The following is a 21,116-nucleotide window of genomic DNA, read 5'->3' on the forward strand; positions in this document are numbered from 1 at the left end:
ATCTCACCTTGGCATCTTCACAATTCTCATGCCCAAAATACTCTAACTTCTCACTCCCAACCTCTTAGAATCCTGAAGTTCCTTCAAAGATTGGCCCTGCTTCCTCATCCAAGAAGCCTTCCTGATCCCTCTCATGATCGCTGTTGCATCCCCATTTAAATGATCGTGTCTATACTTACTGTGTCATTATTGTAGCCCCCCATCAAACAGAAGTCCTGGAGGGAAGGAACTGATTTTTATTTTGTCTTTGCCTCCCCAGTGCCTTGTGCTGGATTGTATTGGATTGGATTAACTGGATTGGATTGGATCAAGGTTGTCTGCAAACAGTTCATAATTAAGGATGTCTTTGAAGTTCAAGCTCTGGAGCCAGTTCTATCCACAAGATCGTCACCAGCATTACTTCCACAAAGAACCTGTACTGTTTACCTGTGGTTAGGAATGGAATTCAGATGGCCTGATTCCCAGAACAAAGTCTCAGTATTCTTAACCTGGGACCTATAGACCATGGAGAGAGTCCATGGTCTATAGGGGTCCATGAATTTAGATAGGAAAAACATTTTCATCTCAATTTTTACTCTAGCTGAAATCTAGGGTTTTCTTCAATTATTTAAAAACATCATTCTCAGAAGGGGTTCATAGGCTTCACCAAACCGACACAGGGGTCCATAGCATACAAAAGGTTAAGAACTTCTGGTATAAGGAAACCCTCATGCCAAATCTGGCTCCCACCTGCCAAACCCTGCCCCAACCACACATTAGACAGAGTCTTTCAACAAAACACGAAGCATTTATTTTTCCTAAAACACATGACCAAGGTACAAAATGTCCCAGATTCCAGCATTTAAATTAGAAAAACTCCTGCCTCCCCTAGTCTGGGGTAGGCCTAAGCAGAGGTTGATTCATCCTGCCCAGCTGGAGAAAAGACAAGGCCATCACCTCCAGTTACCCATGGACAGGAGAAGGGAAAACCTTGGAGGAAAGAAGACTAGGAGGCTAAGGCTGGAGAGCAATGCCTCCTATTCATGGCTGTTTCTCCAGGAAGCAACCACCCCCATGCCCCTTTCTCCCCTCCACCCCTCCCACCCCCCAGCACCATTAGAAACAATGTCCACCCCCACCCTATCCCCACTGCATGTAAGGCAAACAATGAAAAGAGTCAGACCGGGCCACACTCTCTCTAGATGCCTGAATTACAAGGGTTTGGGTCTCTGAGATTTACTTTCCTGGGCTCCTCTGATTGGCAAAGGGCATAAGGCACTGATCTTCAGCTCCCAGGAAAGATGGAATCAGCCACAGCTGATGTCACTGCCTGAGATCTGTACCAGAGGCATGCTTTCTAGCTTCTGCTCAAGGCCTATGCAGGGTCCATGGCTGACACCTGCTGCCCATGACTGGCATTGCCATCTTGGGAAGAGGGTTTGGATCCTGACTGGTTGGTTCCCCAAGGCATTGAGGAGAGACAGGGTTGGTACCATACCCCACCCATACCACCACCCCTAAATGTGCCCCCCAAAAGTATTGGGGGTGCCCACCCTGGAAGGAAGAGGGCAAGGGTAGGGGCAAAGTAGAGAGGATGAGTATGGAGTCTAGGAAAATATCAGAGTATTAGGTCCAGAAATTGTGGGGAATATAGAATTAGTCAAGGTAGAAATAGAGGAGTCCCAAGGTTCCTCTCCTGGGAGTTATTCCAAGCTGTCAGGGTAAAGGGACTGATTCATCATGGGCACTCTTCACCCCAACATTCAGGCTGTACCCACTCCAAGGACTCTTGCCCTGCCCTGCCCTGCCCCAGAGCCCCTAGAGAAACAGCGTGACCAGCACAAAGCTCCCTAGATGGGGCAGGATTATGAAAACAGGCAGATGAGAACCAGAGGCAAGCTCTCACAGAGGGTGGTGGGGACAGCTTCTCCATGGATAAGCACATGCTGTGTGCTCATTTCCTTAGCCTCCACATACACATGTGTATACATGTACTCTATATGTGTGTGCTTCCCACACATACACAAATGTGTGAGGGGGGCTGTGTTGTGCTATATGTGTGCACACACATTGCATGCACATTATTCAGTATGTGTTTGCATGCCACATATACATGCACACACATGCTCAAATGATTGTGTGTGGGTGCTGTGTGCATTCATGTACGTCCACGTCTTAGGACAACAGTAAAGACCTCTCCACTGATAGTGAAAAGCTACCAGAGGACTGTCCCTGTGTGGAGGGCAGGTGAGGTAAAAACCAAGGCTTGAAATGAGACAATCAAGGTAGAAGGGAGTCAGTGTATCGAATCCCTTGGAGAAACAATGCAGCCAAGCAGTGACTGTGGACATGAGTACACAGGGGGACAGCTCAGAGCCTCAGTTTTCTCATCTCTAAAATGGGGATGATATTTGCACAACCTCCCAGGCTTGTCAGGAGGAAAGTACTTTGTAAACTTTAAAGCACTTATAGGAATAGGAATTATTATTATCACATCCACCAGAGAAATAAGACAGCGGGGCGGTCTATATATCATTTCTACTGGAGAAATAAGGTAGTGAGGTGGTCTATTTATCACATCCACCAGAGAAATAAGGCAGCAGGGTTGACTGTGTATTGTACCCACTGGATAAACGAGGCAGCAGGGTGATGGGCTCACAGGGAGAAGCTGGTTCCAGGTCCCACCTCCAGCATCCTGTGCTGAGAGATGGAGCAGGCGACCAGAGCTGGAGGAGCTCAGGATCGGTCCACGGCACCTCCCCCACATGCACCTTCCATCCTCCAGGGTCAGGCTATTTCTTGCCCTTCATCTGCTCAGGGAAGAGAGAACAACAAATAAAAGGGGTGGGGTGGGAGGAGAGCTGTGAATCAGTAGAGAGTCATTGTGAAATTTGGGGGTTGAAAATAGTATAACTGCTACAGGGTCTGTGTCCTGCACATCCAGGAGGCTTCAGGGTCACATGGTGCACTGAAGGAGGAGTTCTAGGGACCAGCCAGTTATGGTCAGGGGGCAGGAGACAGTGGTCAGGGACCAAGGGAGAAAGAAACAGAGACAAAGACAGAAGAGAGTCGGGATAGTGGCAAGGTTACTGGACTAAGTGTCAGTGAATGTGAGTTGGAATCCTAGTTCTGCCACTAGCCATGACTCTGGGCCTCAGTCTCCTCATCATCAAAATGGAGAAAAATAACACCTGAACTACCTGTGCCAACAACGTAAAATGTTAGATAAACAAGAGACATGACTCCTCATTGGCTAATGTGGATTATAAGCCAATCCATGGGCAAATAAACCTGGTGAACTAGAAGGTGGGCATGGTGAAACCCAGACATAAACATACTGGGAAAGGCTCCCATTCTAGCTGTTGTTGTCCTTCATTCTCAGAGGACATCAGGGAGCGGATATCATGGCAAGCAAGTGAATTGGATTTAAGTGATGGGGGGCTGTGCAAGGTCACCATCCTCACTCTCTCCTCCAGAGTCATCTGGCTTCAGTGGCCAGATATGGATCAGGATGAGTGGAGATGGTCCAGGATGCAGTGAGGATCTTGGCCTTTTTAAGCTAAGGTCTTTAACAGGTCTCAGTCTGACTGAGGCAACTTTAATTCAGTGATCAAGGCTAGGTAAGAAATGAGGCAGAGAATGGACTCTTTTCCTAGTCAAAAAACCAATCAGTTTGGGAGGGGAAGATCCTCAGGGTTTCAAAACAGAAACAATTGCTATTTATTTACATTCACTCTGAGTCAATCAGGGCCCAAACTGACCAAGCGGAGCCTGGCCTGGGACCTATAGTTGGCCAATCAATGAGAGCCAAAGTGATTCTGGGACCCTTATTTTTAATCTCCAACTACATACCAGCCAGCACAAGAATCTACCCTGCCATCCTCCCCCACATCCCTTTGGCAACTTAGCCAGATACAACTAAATATCTATCAGAATGAGATAGTCTTGAAATCAGCTTAGAGCCACTGATGCTGGATTTGAAATCATTCAACCTAGCTTCTAATCCTGGCTCTGCTACTTCCTGGCTGTAACCATGGACAAGTCACTGATCCTCTTCAGCCTCAGTTTTGTCCGCTGTAAAATGGGGATGACAATCCCCACATTATCTTTCTCACAGAGTTCCTATCAGTGTCAAATAAAATACTCTACAAAAGTCAGTCACTGGGTAATTTTTCCATGCTCTGACTTTCATATTCCTTATGGACACACTATAAACTTGACTATTTTCTTGTAAGTGAAGTTGTTCTCTTCTCCTCAGACCACCCCCCACTACTTAAAACCTCAAAGTGGCAGGTCTGCAACGGAAGACAGTGATTTATGATTGAGAATCAGGGCAAAGCAGCATGTCAGGAAAGATCAGAGATTGGGGGCAGCCCAACGAGCCAGTACAGTGACAGACCAGTGGAATGGGCCTAAGGCATAGGCTGGATACCTCAAACTGCTAGGTCCCCAGCTTACCATGAGGAGACCTTCCCATTTCCCTTGTAACAATTGCATGACCAAAGGCAATCCTATCCATCCCGGGTTCACTCTGGGTAAGGAGGGAAGAGACCAAAGGTGCTAAAGAGGACCAGACTATAGAAGGAGTCCAAAGGACTCAGAGTTGGACCCCCAATTGTCCCACTCCCCAATAGAGCTTGGTCTAATTACCATCATATCCCATGCTCCCATGCTTCTTGCTAACCTGAACTTGCTGACTTGGAATCACTAAATGAGAGGCCAGTTGAAATAGCAAACAAAGAGGGAGGTGGGATTCACACAAGGATTCTTCTGACTCTAGAGTTTTGGCTCAGGCCCATACACAGAAGAAGATATAAGCAGGAGTAGTGAACGAGGCAGCAGTAGAGAGAATGGGGCAAGACACTGGGTTTGGAGGATCATAGGATCATAGATGTAGGGACCTTAGTGACCATCTATTCTCAAGCCACTGTTTTACAGATGAGGAAACCAAAGCTAGGGAGATGACCTAATTTACCTGGTGTCACACAAGCAATAAGTGGCCAAGGGCCAAGATTCAAACTCAGGACCTCTGACTCCAAACCCAATATCCTTTCTGGTGTACCATACTTAACCCTGTCATCCCTTCAAGGTATCTTCCTATTTTTTCCCTCCTGTCAAACTTATAGAAAAAACAATCTATGTTCAATGCTTCCTGTTCATACCTCCCCGAACCCTGCCCCCAACCCCAAGTATGCCCAGAATCAATGTGTTTCCCCAACCTCCCAAGCCCAATGGTCAGCCCATTTCAGGGGCACCCTGGACAAGAAGAATTACCCAAGCCAAAGAGAAGCCCTCCCAAATTCCTGACAATTTTACCTTCTGTGTTGTCCACATGTTTCAGAGGCTGCAGAGCTGCAAAAAGGAATCATAAAACAGAAAGTCAGAGCAGGGAAGGACCCCAGAGAATCTCTAGCCCAATTTCCTCATTTTATTAATAACAAATCATGTCTCTATAATGCTTTAGGGTCCCCATGGCCCTTTCTTCACATTCACCTTGTAAGGTTCATAGTGCAAGTGTTTTTATCCCTGTTTTACAGATAAGGAAACTGAGGCCCAGAGAGGTTGACTGATTTGCCCTTGGCCAGACAGCTAATGATTTCAAACTAGATCTCCTGACTCCAGGCCCACTGTTCTATCCACAGGAACATTCTGTCTCCACTATCACACTGCTTACAGATAGGGAAAATGAGGTTCAGGAAAAGGGCATGGAGGAGAAGGTTTGAACAGAAAGGTGGAAAGAGATTAAAGGAGTCTTTTGTAGGTAGAGATGGGGTGAGGGGAAAGAGCTAGGGCTAGGAGAAGATGCAAGCACCCTGGAAGAGTTGGCAAACCTCTTGGTTAAGAATCAAAGACTTTAGAGGTCATATAGTCCAAACCCCTCATTTCATAGGCAAGAAAACCAGAGAGGTAAAGGTAAAACAAGTAAGTTAGTGGTAGACTTGAGATTTGAACCTGGGTCTTCTGAAGACAGCCAGGAGACAGGGTTCTACCTTACTTCTGTACCCTAACTGCCTGCATATCTTTCTTTAGATGTAGCACTTAGCTGCTCAGGGGCTGTCTCATCATCCATCGGATCAGGATAATAACCTTGTCCTCCCTATCTCACAAAGATGTACCTTCTGGGGCATGGAAGGTACATAACGTTGTTCGTATACAGCATGAGAGAAATGAACAGTCTGGAGTCACCAATGGATTTCAGTGATCTAATCTCTCCATCTGAACCTTGGGCCCATGGATGACTGAGAACTGGCTAGCTCTGTAAGATGAGCTGTGTTTTCCTCAATCCCTTCTCTCTGGGCAAACATCTTATGCTTTTAGCATCCCTTCTCTCTCCCGCCCTTCTGAGCCTCCCACGACATCTGCCTGAGCAACATGAAAAATGAGGACTACTCCCCCATGAACGGGGCTGTCTCTGTAGCTGCCACACCCTGGTGCTAAGGGCCTGAGAAAATTAATGAGTCTCATTTGCAGCAGTCCTGGGAAATCAATCTTCTCCCATTCTATCTTTACAATGGTGCAGGCGGGAACATTAGCCATCCAGGAGCTGTGGTTTCTCCGTCTCAAAAAAGTCAAGAAACACGAACCTGAGACACCATGCCTTTTGATCCCCTTGAAGGAGACAGGGGCAAGACCATGGCCTGGCTCCTCCCAGGAGACACCTGGGAAGCTAATGTGTATGTGCCAGGCCAACAGGAAAGGAGCTGATCAGCAGGGGCAAAATGTCTCTGCCTTTTTGTTTTCGATAAACGATTTTTGCATCCATTCAATTCAATTTAACAAAAAAGCACCTACTATGTCCCAAGGCATGGCATAGTAAATTAAGAGCCTGTTTTGGAAACAGAAAGACCTGGATTCAAGTACTGCCTCTTTCACACACTGGCCATGTAACAGAAACTCTTGGTGAGCTAGGCAACTCTTGAAGACTCTGAGCTCCAGAGAAGGGGTCAACTTGCTTTGGTAGAGAGAGTTTCCCTACCTGGGAGTTCCCTATATCAAAATCTCAGGTCCAGTCCCTGACACTAGGTGCCAGGCCCTCTACTATGTACAAGATGGTACAGTAGATTAGGAAGACCTGAGTTCAAACGTGGCTTCAGACACTCCTTAACCATGTGACTCTGGACAAGTCAATTGACATCTCTTTGCCTCAGTTTCCTCATCTGTAAAATGGGAATGATGAAAGAACCTACCTCCTGAGGTTGTTGTGAGGATGCAATAAGATGATAACTGTAAAGTGCTACTTAGCATAGGGCTTGGAACATAGTAGGTGCTATACGAATGCGAGCTATTATTAAAAGGGATGGAGACAGAAAGGAGACAGGCCTTGTCCTCAAGGAGCAATTCTACTGTGCAAATGTAACATAGAAAAATAAACATAAGATAAACTGGAGAGAGACCACCAACGGTCAGAGGAATCGTAGATGGAGAGCAACCAAAATGGAAATTAGTGCCACATTAATCCTTTTAAACCAGGCTTGTATGAATCCTAAGGGAAACAGTTCCTGGATTCGGGAGGGCACAAATTCCAGCCCATCTCTGTCACTCCTCAGCTAACCTCTCTGCAAAAAGGAATGAGAATAATTCCTGGAGTATCGACTCCCCTCCCCAGGAACGCTGTGACGATCGAAAGAAAGATTGTAAGTAACATGCTTTACAAACTTGAAAGTATCATAAATGTCAGGGAATTATCCTCATCATTACTATTTTTCATTTCATCCTATGTGTTTTGTTCCTTTTAATGAGGTCTCAGGTTATCCTCAAGATAGCCCTGGGAGGCAGGCAGAAGAGGTATTTTATTATTCTCATTTTAATGGGAATAGGACTTTTAATGGGAAATATGGGACATAGATGGTAAGTGACCAGACCAAGGTCATTCTTCACAGAAGAGACAGGAGGAAAAGTCAGCTTTCCTGATTCCTAGGCTAGGATGCTACACTGTGCACGCATAGAATTTTAGGGCTGGGAGGTCCATCCTATTCTAACCTGTCATTTTACAGTTAAGGGAACTAAAACTGACAGGGTCCTATAGCTAATCAGTATTGGAGGCTGGCTTTGAACTCAAGTCTTCCTGACTTGGAGAATGCAGAGCCCCACAATGGTGCCAGCAGTTAGATTCAAGTTGGTGGCTCATAGATTAGAGGTGAAAAGGAAATCAATTAGTATTGATTGCTTTGATTTATTCTTAGTTTGAGTATATTAAACTCAAATTTGCCACTGCAAAGCACAGGTATGCCTCATAGTCTAGTAGACATGGTACTGCTTATCAGATATCAGACTATGAGACATATCTGACAGGGTGGGGGTGGGGGCAGAAGCGGGCACTTTGATCAGTTAGACTCCTCTGAACGCTAGGGTTTTAGCTCATGCCAACACTGGAAACTGTTGTTTTCCTCCATACTTGTCTCTTAGGTTGTCCTCCCCTCTGAACCTCTCCGGAAAAACAGTATCTAGATTAGACCTACCTGTCTTGGATCCTTCTCCATCCCCATCCTGGTCCTCAGCCCCTGAAAAAACAAAAGTGGTCAGAAATCTTTCTCATCCTCAGCCACTCCCCGGAGCACTGAAAGGTCAGCAGGGCCAATTTCTTGTCTAAAAGTCAGTTATGAAGGCAAAAACTGGAGTTTAGAAGGATTCCATTCCTTGGGACCAGTATCCAGAGTCCCATGGATGAGTACAGTCACCCATCTGCCCACCCTTTCATTAATTCATCCATTCATTTAAGTTTTATCCACACATTCATTCACCCAGCCATGAAACTCTTATTCAATTGTCCCTCTACCCAGACTGCCTACCCACTCTTTTCTCCCTCCTTTGTATCCATTAATTCACTTATCTACTCATCCATCCACCCAGCTTTCATTTATTCTTCCATGATTCATTCCTTCATTACATATTTAATCTGTAATATAGAAATGTTTTGCATGCTTTCACATGTATAATTGATATAATACTGCTTGCCTTCTCAATGGTCTGGAGAGGGACTGGAAGGAGTAAGAAAATTCAGAACTTAATTTTTTAAAAAATAAATGTCAAAAATAAATAATAAATGATGGATTTATTAAAGAAAAAATAAAATTTCTTGAGTTAGGAAAAATACATATGTGTGTATATATGCATGCATATGCATGTGTGTAGACATATATGTGTATGCGTATACGTATAAATGGGAGTATAGGTATAGAGAGAGATATCCTTTCTCCAGTACTCTACTAGGGAAAGCCTGTTCCTTGCCTTCAGGGAGCCCTGGTCTGATGGGTGAGCTGTAAACCACAGCATAAGGGCAGCTAGGTGGTGCAGTGGATAGAGCACCATTGCAGGAGTCAGGAGGACCTGAGTTCAAATGTCACCTCAGACACTTGACACTTACTAGCTGTGTGACCTTGGGCAAGTCACTTAACCCCAAATGCCTCATCCTGGGTCATCTCCAGGCATCCTGATGAATATCTGGTCACTGGATTCAGATGGCTCTAGAGGAGAAGTGAGGCTGGTGACCTGCACTGCCCTCCCTCACTCAAAACAAAGTCAAGTGCAAGTCATGTCATTATTTCTCTGATGGCATGGTCTTCTTCAACAACAAAGGATGAACACACAGAAACCAGAGCATAAGCAGGCATCCAAGGGCATTAGATGAGTCCAGAGATCTACAAAGTGACCTTAAGTTACACTGAACTCAGAACAGCACTGTTCTAGAACTTTGAGAATCCCCAATGCTGACCTTGGACAGCGACTCTGAAAGGCATCTCCCACCTCCAAACCTTTGCACTGTCTGTCCCCAATACCTGGAGGGTTCTCCCATCCATCTCACCTGTGCCTCTTAGAAACCTTGGCTTCCTTTCAGATTCAGCTCCAACACTCAAGCATTTCCCAGGCTCTCCCCTGCTCCCAGCTCCTAGAGTCTTCCCTTCTACGATTACTCTTCATCTGCCCCATATGGACATTCTGTGTGTGTCGTCTCTTCTGTTAGAATGTGAACTCCTTGTTTTTGTTTTCTTTGTATCCCAGAACTTAACATAGTGTCTGGAACATGGTAAGTGTTTAACAAATGCTTGCTGAGTGACTCATGAGGGTCACGCAGCTGGTATGAGGCAGGATTAGAACTCAGGTCTTCCTATGTCCAATTCAGTTCCTCTGTCTACTCTACCATCTAACTGTTTCTTTTGTGTCTACCTGAGGTGCCTGCTATGTGTCAGGCACAGCACTGAGTGCTAGGGATGAAAAGACAAGCAAGAAATAGTCCTGGCCTTTGGAAAGTGCCAAAGGCTCACTGTTATTGTCTCTTATTGAGCCTATGGTCAGTTAGTCCTATCAGATCTCTTTCACACACACTGTGGCCAAGTTGTGCCTCTCCCATGTTGCGTATTTGGACAACTGATTCTTTGAACCTAAGTGCAGGAGTGCTTTAATTCTTGTTGGAATTCATCTTGTTTGATTTTAACCCAATATTTCAGCACCCTGAGGTTCTCCCGGATTCTGCCAGTCATCCAGCAGAGTGGCTGTTCCAATTTAACATCATTTGCAGGTGAATTAGGAGGTTCACTACATCTTTGTCTCTTAAGAGGTCCTCTTCTGATTATGAGGCAGATGGGGACAGTCACTGAGCAGGCCTAACAGTGGGCACTATGTCCCGCTCACAGCCCCTGCACAAGCCAAGCTCATTGCTGCCACCATATTGGCCCTGTCCAGAGGTAGAGTACAATTTTTGGAGTTAGATGACCAGGGCTCCATGCCTGACTTTGCTGCTTTCTACCTGTGTGACCTCAGATAAACTCTTGAATCTCTCAGGACCTCCAATGCCTTGTCTGCAAATGAAGGGAGTGGGCTAGATGACCTCCAAGGGCCCTTCTCTCTATATACCTGTGATCTTTGCTCATACTGCTCCCTTCTCCTGGAACATTCTGCTCCCTTCTCTCTACTTGGTCAAATCCTCATGTACCCCTTCTCCAGGAAGGCCTCCCTGATGACTACCTCCATTGACTGTCCCTGTTCTGAAATCCTCCTTCGGAACATGGAGCTTGAGACCCATCCAGTGATCCTTAATTGTTCTGTGACTCGTGTGGTTCTTATCTCCTGGGCCAGACAAAGTTCCCAGGGCCCTTGAGCTTGCTGCATGTACTACTCCTTAAGGGACTTGTCCTTAAACTGTCCAGCTCTGTCTTGTGTCTACCTGAGTCTCATTTCACCAGGCAGACTCCATCTTCCTGAGGGTGGAAGGGATGTTTTTATTTGGTGGCAAACTCAGAGCTGGACATACTGATAGCGGAAGCCTCAGTAAAGACCAGTTCAATGACTGGCATGTATTTCTGAGGGTTTGTGGGGGCTTACATGAAGAAATGCAGCTGGGTTAGAGAGCGCTGCCACATACCTGACCCTGACCTTATACCCCAAACTCCTCCCAAATTGTATGTGCAGCCCAACTTTTGCAAATTAAATCAAACACAATAGGGGTTAAAGATGAAGGGCAGTGCTGTTCCTAGGTGTCCTAAGCAAATCATTCTTCTGGCTTCATTTTTGCCCCTGCTTTAGCTCCCCTAACTCTCTGAGGCAGGAAGTCATTATGCTCTCCAAAGTCCCAAGCTTCTCTGCTTCCTCACACCCACCCCAGCATGCTTGATCTAAACCTGTAACAGCCTACATGTGGGGAATTCCTGGTATGGAAACGCCCTCCATTGATGAAGACAGCGACTTATCTGTTATTTTAAAGTCTTAAAGTGATGTGTGGGTCATGGAGAAGTGATTACCTCTGAGAATCCCAGAGCCAGTGGGTCAGAAGGAGAACTTGAATCCAGGTATCTTTTACTCTAGGGCTGGTCCTCGCTAATACTTCTTACCTTATATGGAGTAGGAGCTAGATCCAAGCATTTTAGACAGTACTGAGAAGCAGAAGGGAGCCTGTGGGCTAGTTCATCCAGTCCCAGACTATTCTCATTATACAGACCAGGAAATGAGAAGCTGGCCCACAATTAATCCAGTTACAGGCCTTAAGGCCAGCCCTTGGTCACTCTAACCTCCAGTCTCTCTCCTAACTTACTAATCATCCTGAACCCCCAGGGCCCCACCGTCTTACTCGGACACATACATCCACTCATTCACACTCACACTCAGGTATGCTCACTCACTTGCATACTTAGATACACACACACACCCATTCATTCACACCAACACTCAGGCATGCTCACACACTTGCACACTCATACTCATTCCCACCCTCACACACCCCCTTTTCCCTAACCCCCTAAACTCTCACCAGCATTCTCTTCCTCACAGCTCTGCTTTATTTTCTTCCGGCACACGTAGGCGAGGGCCAGCAGCAGTCCCAGGAGACAGATGGAAAGCCCCACAGTCACCCAAAGGGCCTCCGGTGGGAACGTCATCACCTGGCCTGTGGGAGGAAGGACAGATGAGGCAGAAGTCAGGCACCTCTGAATCCTCTGGTTCTTTAAGAGCAGATAGCAGCCACCTCTCTGAGGGGAACAAGGGGAACTGACCAGAACCTGGCAGAAGCCACATCTGGGAGTACACAGCAGCCAGGTCCAATCCCCACCACAACAGCCTCTTCCCCCCCTCTCAGATCCAAGCATGGTCCTACAGAGTATGGAGAACACTCCAGATGAGAGATCTGATGAGCTAAAAAGAACCAAAGAACCTTCAGTGGCTCTCTATTTGTTTTTAAATTAAGTGGATAGGACTCATTGTAAAAGACTTCCCAACCTAAGGTACTGGCTGAGGCTGGCATTATGAGGCAGACCAGTAGGAAGTGGAAGAAATGACTGACAGATGAGGGTCACAAACCACTCCTCCCATCCCAGAGCCTGTCCCCCTCCAGAAATTAGACTATTTCATCTGAGCAGTAAACCCAGAATATCCCCAAAGAGGAAGGTAGACACATGAAAGAACAACAGAAAAGGTGAACAGAAAAGGCACTTGACTCAAGCTGAAGAAGAGACAAAGGGCCAAGGAGGACTCAGGCACTGGAGATGGGAGAGAGAAGGAGGCAGCAAGAAAAACAGTGTTGTAAGACTTCTGCAGAAGCAGAAAGAGTAGAAATCAATAGAGACCTGGAGCTTAGAGTCTGAGACAGGCTAAGCCAAGCTCAGTCCCAAGCACTAGACAGACAGACCTCCCTTCCCCCAGGAAGTTTTGGCCTTGGTTAGTGGGAGGAGGGGAGAAAACCCAAGGAAAATCTAGACTACTTGGAACCAGAGGACAAAGGGACCTGAACAAGGATGGGGGGTCACACACAGGTGCCCAGGCTTGAGGATCTAGGAGGAACATGTGTCTCCTCAGCCAGGCATGGCTGGACTTGGTCTTTCTCTGGTCCTAGGAGAGTGTCTTAGAGAGAGAGCCTGGTTAGGAAGGCCCAAGGTAAGAAGCAGCTATTACCCTCCTGATGCCCAGCCTGAGTGGATAGGGCTTTGATTGCTGCATCTGAGGAAAGGGGGCCCAGCCTATGGTTATAGCCCCAAGAAAGAACCTTAACCACTCAAGGAGGGTTTTGTTCAAAGAAGTGACAGTCAGCAAAAATTGCCCTCCCTTCTTTGCAGAGGTGTGAGTCTATGAGTGTGGAATATGTCGAAACAGTCAGACTCAGTTTATATGTTTATGTTAGTTTTGCCAAACTGCCTTTTTTTCTTTCCTTTTTCATTTTCTGTCTCTGTCTCTGTCTCTCTCTCTATCTCTCTCTCTGTCTCTCTTTCTCTGTCTCTCTCTATCTCTCTGTCTTTCTCTGTATCTCTCTCTTTCTCTGTCTCTCTTTGTCTCTGTCTCTCTCTTTGTCTCTCTGTCTCTCTGTTTTAACAAGAGATGGCTCACTGGGTATGTGGAGAAGGAATATATTTGGAAATGAGCACAGTGTGAAAACAAAAGATGTCAATTTTTAAAATCTTACAAAAGTATTTAAATGTCAGAAAAGGGCAGCATAAATGTGCCTTTCCTCACAGGAAACAGGAAACAAATGCAGGGTTAGACACCAGCCTGGCTTGGGATCTATGATGATTCTAATGGGAAAAGTAGGTTAGAATTCACCTTTGCACTCTCAGAGAAGAAAGGGTCAGCTAAGCCAATAAACAATGCAAAAGAGATTGGTTTGGGGACAGCGGTAGGGTGGAGCAAGAGTGTTTAACTGATTCTAGAGGTCAAGTAGATTCAAGTACTTTTGAAGAGCCCATTTCCGTAGGCACTCCATGTTCTATTTATAAATGAGTTGAAGGAAAGGGCATGTTTCAAATAGCAGCTGGGAATTTGGAGTCTCGGTCAGAGCTTGAGGGACCGAGGCTTTCACTGGGGCAGGGTCTTCTTCCACCTCTCAGCAGACTTAGCAGATGATCCTTGAGAGCATCTATAGCTGGAATTTCCCATCAGCCTTCAGCAGCTCCAAACTTGGCAGGCACACCTTCCATTGCCCGGCCAGACTCAAAGGCCTTCCAGCTGGATAGGCCTAAGAGGGACTTGGGCTCCACCGGAAAGACCCTAGAGACCATGACACCATGCTGAGGTGTCACAGGAGGAACTCAAAGGTCACTAGGATTTGTTTAGAGTTTAATGGATAGAGGATTGATTTTCAGGTCAGATAGTTCTGAACTCAAGAGCCGCCTCTGACATCTCCTACCTATGTGACTCAGGGATAGCTGCCTAGTCTCTAAGAAGACTGCAAGTTCAGAGAGGAAGGTGGCCTACATTGGTAAAGGGAGTTTCCTCACCTGAGAATTCCCTGTACCAATGAAATCACAGGGCCTGCCCTATCATTACAGATAATCTTATCTAATCATTAAAGCCTTCCTCACAAATCTCTATCTGGTCAGGCTTGGTTGTCATTATCCCACTTTCTAGGTTCAAGTAAATGAGTATACACAAATAAAAAGATTCTATTTATTTTTTAAAACGTATAATTTTTTTAATTAAAATTTTTTAAGTGTCATAGATTTTGAATTAAAAGGGCACTTAGGAGCCACCATGTACAACGTCTTCATTTTACAGATAAGGAAACTGAGGCTGAGAGTTATTAGCCAGGATCACACAGCTAAGAGCCTGAGGCAGGATTCAAACCCCATGCTTCCTGATTCCAAGGCTGGCACTGTCCACTCTGCTAGACTGAAGGGTGGATGTTTCAGAATAGCCACTCCCCCCCACACTCCTACCTCATCCCAGAGAGTCAGAATTAGAGATGTCTAGTCAAAAGGGGCAGGAGGCAACTGAACCTGCCCCAGTCCTAGGGCTGCCTGTCTTGCCCCAGAACAAGCCCTGCCTGCCCACTCACCTGTAATGATGACAAAGCCAGAGGCCTCTTCCTGTAACACCGTGTTCCTCACCAGGCAGCTATAAGTGCCATTGGCCCCCAGTGTGACCCTCAGCACGCTGAGTACATCAAAAAGCCCCTCTGAGTTAGCCAGATGGGAGGTCGTCACGTTGCCAGTCAGGCTTCCCCCCTGACCATCCCGCCAGATCACTTCAGCCTCTGGGTAGCCACCATAGCTAGAACAGGTGATGGTCACCGTGTCTCCTGGTTTCAAGTCCTTACTGGGCTCCAGGGTCATGCTGGGCTTGGAGTAGGGTGCTGGGGGAAGACAGAGGACATAGATTAGGGATCAGGAAAGGGCCCTACATATACACAGCCAAGAGGCTGGGATAGCCTAGGGTAAGGACAGTGCAGATTGGGAGGAGAAACTTTCAAGTAAGAATTCTTAACATTTTCAGTCCTGCAGTCCTCCTGTAATCTACTGAAGCCTCCAGACTCCTCAGAATAATGTTTCTTCAGTGCATACAACAAATACAGAAGCTTACAGAGGAAACCAATCATACTGAAAGAGTTAACCAAAATATTTTTAAAAAATTTCTCAGACTCCAAATTAAGAACCCCTGCTATAGTGCCAGTGAGGATAGTGCCCACCTCCCTACCATGTTTCCCCTGGTCTCACCAGCCACCTGCAGGCTGACAGCAGCGCTGCTGTAGTGTTGGATCTGCACGAAGCAGGTGAAGCTGCCCTCATCAGCAATATGAACCCGGTGGAGCAGGAGGGAAACGTTGCCTTGGGCCAGTTGGTCATAGAAGAGGGAGGTCCGGTTGGCATAGGCACTGCCCTGGTCTGCCAGCTGGTCCTGGCCCTGAGTAAAGCTATGCACCAGCCGCTTGGTGTCTGTCAGTTGCCAGATGAGGCTGAGCTGGGCCAGGGTGAAGTTGGGGCCGGGCAGGAAGGAGCAAGGCAAGGTGGCATTCAAGCCCACCAGGGCCACCACGGGGTCATCGGGGACCACGATCTCCACAGCACCTAGAGGGGCAGAGGGGAAATGAGAAGGCTAGCTACAAAAGCCTTGAGCTCTTCCTGGAGACCCTTTCCAGGACCCCTCTGGCATCTGAGCCTGAGCAAGGACCAGAGCACGGTCTCTGCCCCATGTAGGCCCTTTCCTCCTGCTTCCTGCTCCCTGCTACCTCTCCCCATTTTTATTCTGTTCTAAAAGCAGCAGGCAGTAGAGTGTGATAGAAGAAGCAATGGTTTTGGAGACAGGGCAAATTCTGCCTAATTATTTCTGATATGTTGGGCAAATCACAGTGCTTCTTTGAGTCTCAATTTCCTTAACTATAAAATGAAGGGGTTGGCCCATGTGGCCTCTAAAATCCTTTCCAGCTTGAAATCTATGATCTTACTCCCAACACTTGGGAGCTCTCCTTACCTGTGTCTGAGATTGGAACACATCGGCCCAGGGCCCCGTCCCTATAACCCAGACCCCAGAATTGGCCCTCTTGGATTTGGGCTCTTCAAACAATTGGGCTGTGATTTGGGGCCTCACTAGGAAGAGACCAGAGACAATAGGATGCAGAGGTTCAGGCCTCTACTACTCTCTCTCCCCACCAAAGGGCTCTCCCAGCTTTCTTATTCAGAACCAGAGGGGACCTCAGGGGCCTCAAACCCAGCCTTCTCATTTTATAGATGTGGAAACTGAGGCCCATGGTGAAGAAATGGCTTGCCCAAAGTCAATGAGTCATAAGCAAAAAAAAAATCAGAATTGGAACTCAGGTCCTCTGAGACTCCAGTGATTTTTCCATTGTTTCCACTTCCTGGGGTTGGAGGGGTTGTCAGCTGAGAATTAGGGGATGGGGTAGGCAAGCAGGAGATAGGGAAAGAAGTGTGGGCAGCCTCAAGGTTTTCCTAGTATCCCCCATATCCATCTCCTTCTCTTCAGATACTTGCCCCTTTCAGAGAGGAAGAAACTCTCCCCATTCCCAACATGGAGAAACATTTAACAAATATTCTTCAAGAGTATCCCATGTGGATTCAGACCCCTAGGAACTATGCATCCTGAATCCCTGGATCCCAAGCTAAGCAGGGCCTCTCAGGAACCATCCCCCAAGGCCAGGAGCCAGAGCAGATGCAGGATTCTGACAGTGCAAGCATCTCTCCTCTAGGGAGAGAGGGTTGGGAAGGGAAAGAGGAAGAGTAGGCCCTGGGAAAGTTGCAAGACCATCTCATTCCTTCTTGTACCACCAGGGGATGCTAAAAGCTTAGGGAAGACCATAGGTCTACAGTGAATCACTCAGAGATAGTTAAGTGTCTCCCTCAATTCCAGGCAATCCATCTTACATTGCTAACGCTAGTATAAGGTCTATGATATTACTGGTACAGGAACTTCTGGAGAGGAAGCACCTTCTCCCCACACAGGTCAGTACCCTCTGCTCTGTGTACTCAGAGGGATGCCCAGAGGCCAGGAAAAGAAGTGACTTGCCCCACCCCCTCACCCCCAGTGAGCCAGCATGGTCAGAAGCACGCCTTAAACCAAGTCTTTCTGGCCTCCAGGACAGCTTGGGATCCATTTTTCCAACTGCCTTTTAATGATCATAACAAACCATTTATACAGCACAATTATGGCATTTACATAGAGAATACTTTGAAATTTGTAAAACCCTTTACATATGTTACCTTGTTCAATCCTTAGGAAAACCCCAGCAGGTGGTCACTAGGGTATAATTATCCCCCTCTTACCAACAGGTAAGAGAAGTTAAGTGATTTGCCCAAGGTCATGCACCTAATGAGTATGAAAGGATTTGAACCCAGGTCTTCCTGACTCAACATCCAAGGTTACCACTGTGCTAGGCTAACACCTTACTGAGCACCTGTGTAAGGTGTCCTATTTCAGTATTGTAGGCAATAAGAGAGGACATGAGCCATAGGCCCCTAGCCAAAAGGAACTCACAATCTCTCATTCTCACCCTGTCCTCCCAAAGGCCCAGGATTCTCTTTTCCCTCTCCCCACTTTCCCCATTGGCCTTACCTGTCATGCCAAGTAGCAGCAAGACCCCAATTCCTGGACCCAGCACGGACAGCCACAGCATCTTCTGGGCTTGGGCTAGGCCAGGATCCACACCTCTATTAGCTGCCCTGGACTGAGAAAGAAGTAATGAAAGTAGGATCCTCAGGAGACTTTGAATATCCCCATTGAACTCCCCCATTCCCCCAAATACACACACACACACAACACACACACACACACACACACACACACCACCACCACCACCACCACCATTACCACCCAACACATGTTCTTATAACCTGTAAACTTCGACTTTCCCCAAAGTCAGGAATTCAAACCTTTCACTCCCAAGCACCCCCCCCCCCCACTCCATTCCCCCACTACCAACACCCACCCTAGAAAATGCACTGATAGCTCCAGGCCCTCTGCTCTAGAACACCCCATAAGCCAGAGGATATGAACTCCTTGAGAACAGGGATTGTCTGGTTCTCTATCTCTGCTGTCTTATACACAGGGTCTGGAAGGGCCCTATTAGGAATTTAATAAATATGTGTTGAATTAAATGGACAGGATTTTCCTCAGGGATAAGTTTGCCTCCCAATATCCCAGCGGAAATGGGGATGATGATGATGATAACAACAATAGCCTTTATATCATGTTTAGATGGTGTTTGAAGGGGGTTCCACCACCACTTTCCCCATATGTTACAATCCCAAACCTCAGTTCCCCAGGGGCCTCCTCCTTCTCCCAGGGGAAGCTTCCTGGCTCTAGGCAGAGAAGGGCCCAGGGAGCTTGGCTTGGTGGGGCTGGTCTGACTAAGCAGCAAAGACCTAAATCAGGCTGGGAAAGGGCTAACTCCCAGAGAAGGCGGCCTGCGATGAAGGTTGGAGCCAACGGGCTGAGGATCTGCCCAGCCTGGAGAAAGGTTGGCTGACCAGGTGATCAAAGTCCTTATGCCTACCTGCAACAGAGAGCTGGTCTCACAGTCAAGAAGACCTGGATTCAAGTACTGTCTCTGCCACATACTGGCTGTGTGGCCCTGGGCAAGTTATTCCACTAGGGTCAGGAAAACCTGAGTTCAAATACTGGCTCAGGTACCTGCTAACCTGGACAAACCCCTGACATCAGTTTGTTCATCTGTAGAACAGGGATAATAATAGCACCCATCTCACAATTGTATGACTAAATACACAAAGTATAAATGGAAGCTATTATTAATATTAATCTCAAAGTTCCACATGCAGTTAGCAATCACTCTCTGTGCCTCACTTTTCTCATCTGTAAAATGAAAGGGATAGCTCCAATGTCCCTTCCAACCCCCCAAAACATCCTATTATCTTAAGGCCAAACATGGTAGTAGAGGTGACATTGGGACTTCATTACTGGATGCATAGTACCCATGAAATCATAGGTCCAAAAAAACATTTGAAGTCAGTGATCCCGGACTGAACTCTAGGGGAAAGCTCTCCTCACCCTAAGCCACCCCACCCTGGGAAATATGCATCTTGAGTCCCTGGATCCCCAGGCCTAGAGCCTGGCAAAATCATACAGGAGAAAAGCCAAGTGAGGCCTCTCAGGAGCCCATCCCTCAAGGCAGAGCAGATGCAGGATTCTGACAGTGCAGGCATCTCTCCTCCAGGGAGAAAGGACTGGGAAGGGGGAGGAGGCTGAGCCTTGGCACCTTCTGCCAAGGAGGCAGGCAGCCTGGATGTGGCTGGCATGCTCCCCAGGAGTCATCACTCTCCGCCTCCTCCTGTTGCCGGCTCTAGTGACACAAGAGGGACCAGGTAAAGCAGGCTTCATTTGGTGCAGGCTGGCTTGGATGGAGACCCACTTTCAGTGCACCACCTCAATGACAGGGTGAGGGCGGGGGCTGAGGCACTGCAGTGAAGGGAACGTTCCCTACAGAATGGGGGCCTGAAAGTGGGTGCAGGGCTCAGGAGGGGGAAAGGGGCAAACAGAGCAAGTGTCTGCCCCCTTTACCTTCCCAGCCTGCTTGTCTCTACGGACACTCCTCCAGCATCCTCAGTCTAGAAACAACTTCTAGAATCTCAGAGAAAAGATGGGGGGGAGAGGTAGGGAGAGTAAGAGAGGGAGAGAGGAAGAAAGAGAGGGAGAAAGAGAGAGGGAGAGGGAGAGAGGGAGGGACAGAGAGAAGGAGAGGGAGATAGAGGAGAGAGGGAGGGAAATAGAAAAAGAAAGAGAGAAGTAGAGGAAGAGAGAGAAGGGGAGGGAAGAAGGGAGAGAGAAAGAAGGAGAAAGGTAGGGAGACAGAGGAGAGGAGAGAGAGGGAAGGAAAAAGACAGAGGGGGTGGAAGAAAAGAAAAAGAAGTAGAGAAAACTAGAAAAAGAAGAGGAGGGAGGGAAAGAGAGGAGAAAGGAGGAAAGAAGGAAAATAGAGAGAAAGAGGGAGGGAGAGAGAGAAGAGAGAGAAAGAGATAAAAGAAACAGAGACAGAAACAGGGGCAGAGATAGAGTGGGGGTGGAGGGAAAGAAATGGAGGCAGAAAGACAGAAAGGGAAAGAGAGGGAGAAAGAGAGACAGAGTTTATAATGAGCCTACTATATGGATTATGCTTCAAATCTACGAGGAGAGGAGAAAGAAGCCATGAATTCAGGGTCAGAGCCTCCAGACCTGCCACTTACTCAATAGATGTATGACTTTGTCACTGCCCGACTCTGGGACAAAGTTTCCACATCTGTAAAATGAATAGGTTGTACCTCCTGAGAGGTGACAGACTCCACATGAGAGAGAAAATAAATGCTTTTGAACTGAAAATGTTGGATTTTTTAATTTTAAAAATTTCTAATTATTTTTATAAGGGGATTGGACTAGACAGTTTCTAAAGGCCCTTCCAATTCTAAATGAGGTAATCAGGAATCCCCATCCCCACCCTACGT

At 47.0% G+C, this 21,116-nt stretch overlaps 1 protein-coding gene across 2 annotated transcripts in view; it reads right to left on the reverse strand.

Annotated features, from left to right (window-relative positions):
- Positions 1 to 767: 767 nt before the first annotated feature.
- Positions 768 to 21,116, reverse strand: part of CD276 (CD276 molecule) — a 75,983-nt gene continuing 55,634 nt past the window's right edge. For both annotated transcript variants that reach the window (XM_072628408.1, XM_072628407.1), the window contains exons 2-8: positions 18,238 to 18,349; positions 15,888 to 16,238; positions 15,230 to 15,526; positions 12,221 to 12,355; positions 8,439 to 8,480; positions 5,296 to 5,331; positions 768 to 2,789 (exon numbers count right to left, since the gene is read on the reverse strand). In XM_072628408.1, the coding sequence (XP_072484509.1) occupies positions 2,767 to 2,789; positions 5,296 to 5,331; positions 8,439 to 8,480; positions 12,221 to 12,355; positions 15,230 to 15,526; positions 15,888 to 16,238; positions 18,238 to 18,298 (945 nt within the window). In that variant the 5' untranslated portion in view covers positions 18,299 to 18,349 and the 3' untranslated portion in view covers positions 768 to 2,766. The remainder of the gene's footprint in view (positions 2,790 to 5,295; positions 5,332 to 8,438; positions 8,481 to 12,220; positions 12,356 to 15,229; positions 15,527 to 15,887; positions 16,239 to 18,237; positions 18,350 to 21,116) is intronic.

This window comes from Notamacropus eugenii, chromosome 1 (genome assembly GCF_028372415.1).
Source record: "Notamacropus eugenii isolate mMacEug1 chromosome 1, mMacEug1.pri_v2, whole genome shotgun sequence".
Classification (NCBI taxonomy): domain Eukaryota; kingdom Metazoa; phylum Chordata; class Mammalia; order Diprotodontia; family Macropodidae; genus Notamacropus; species Notamacropus eugenii.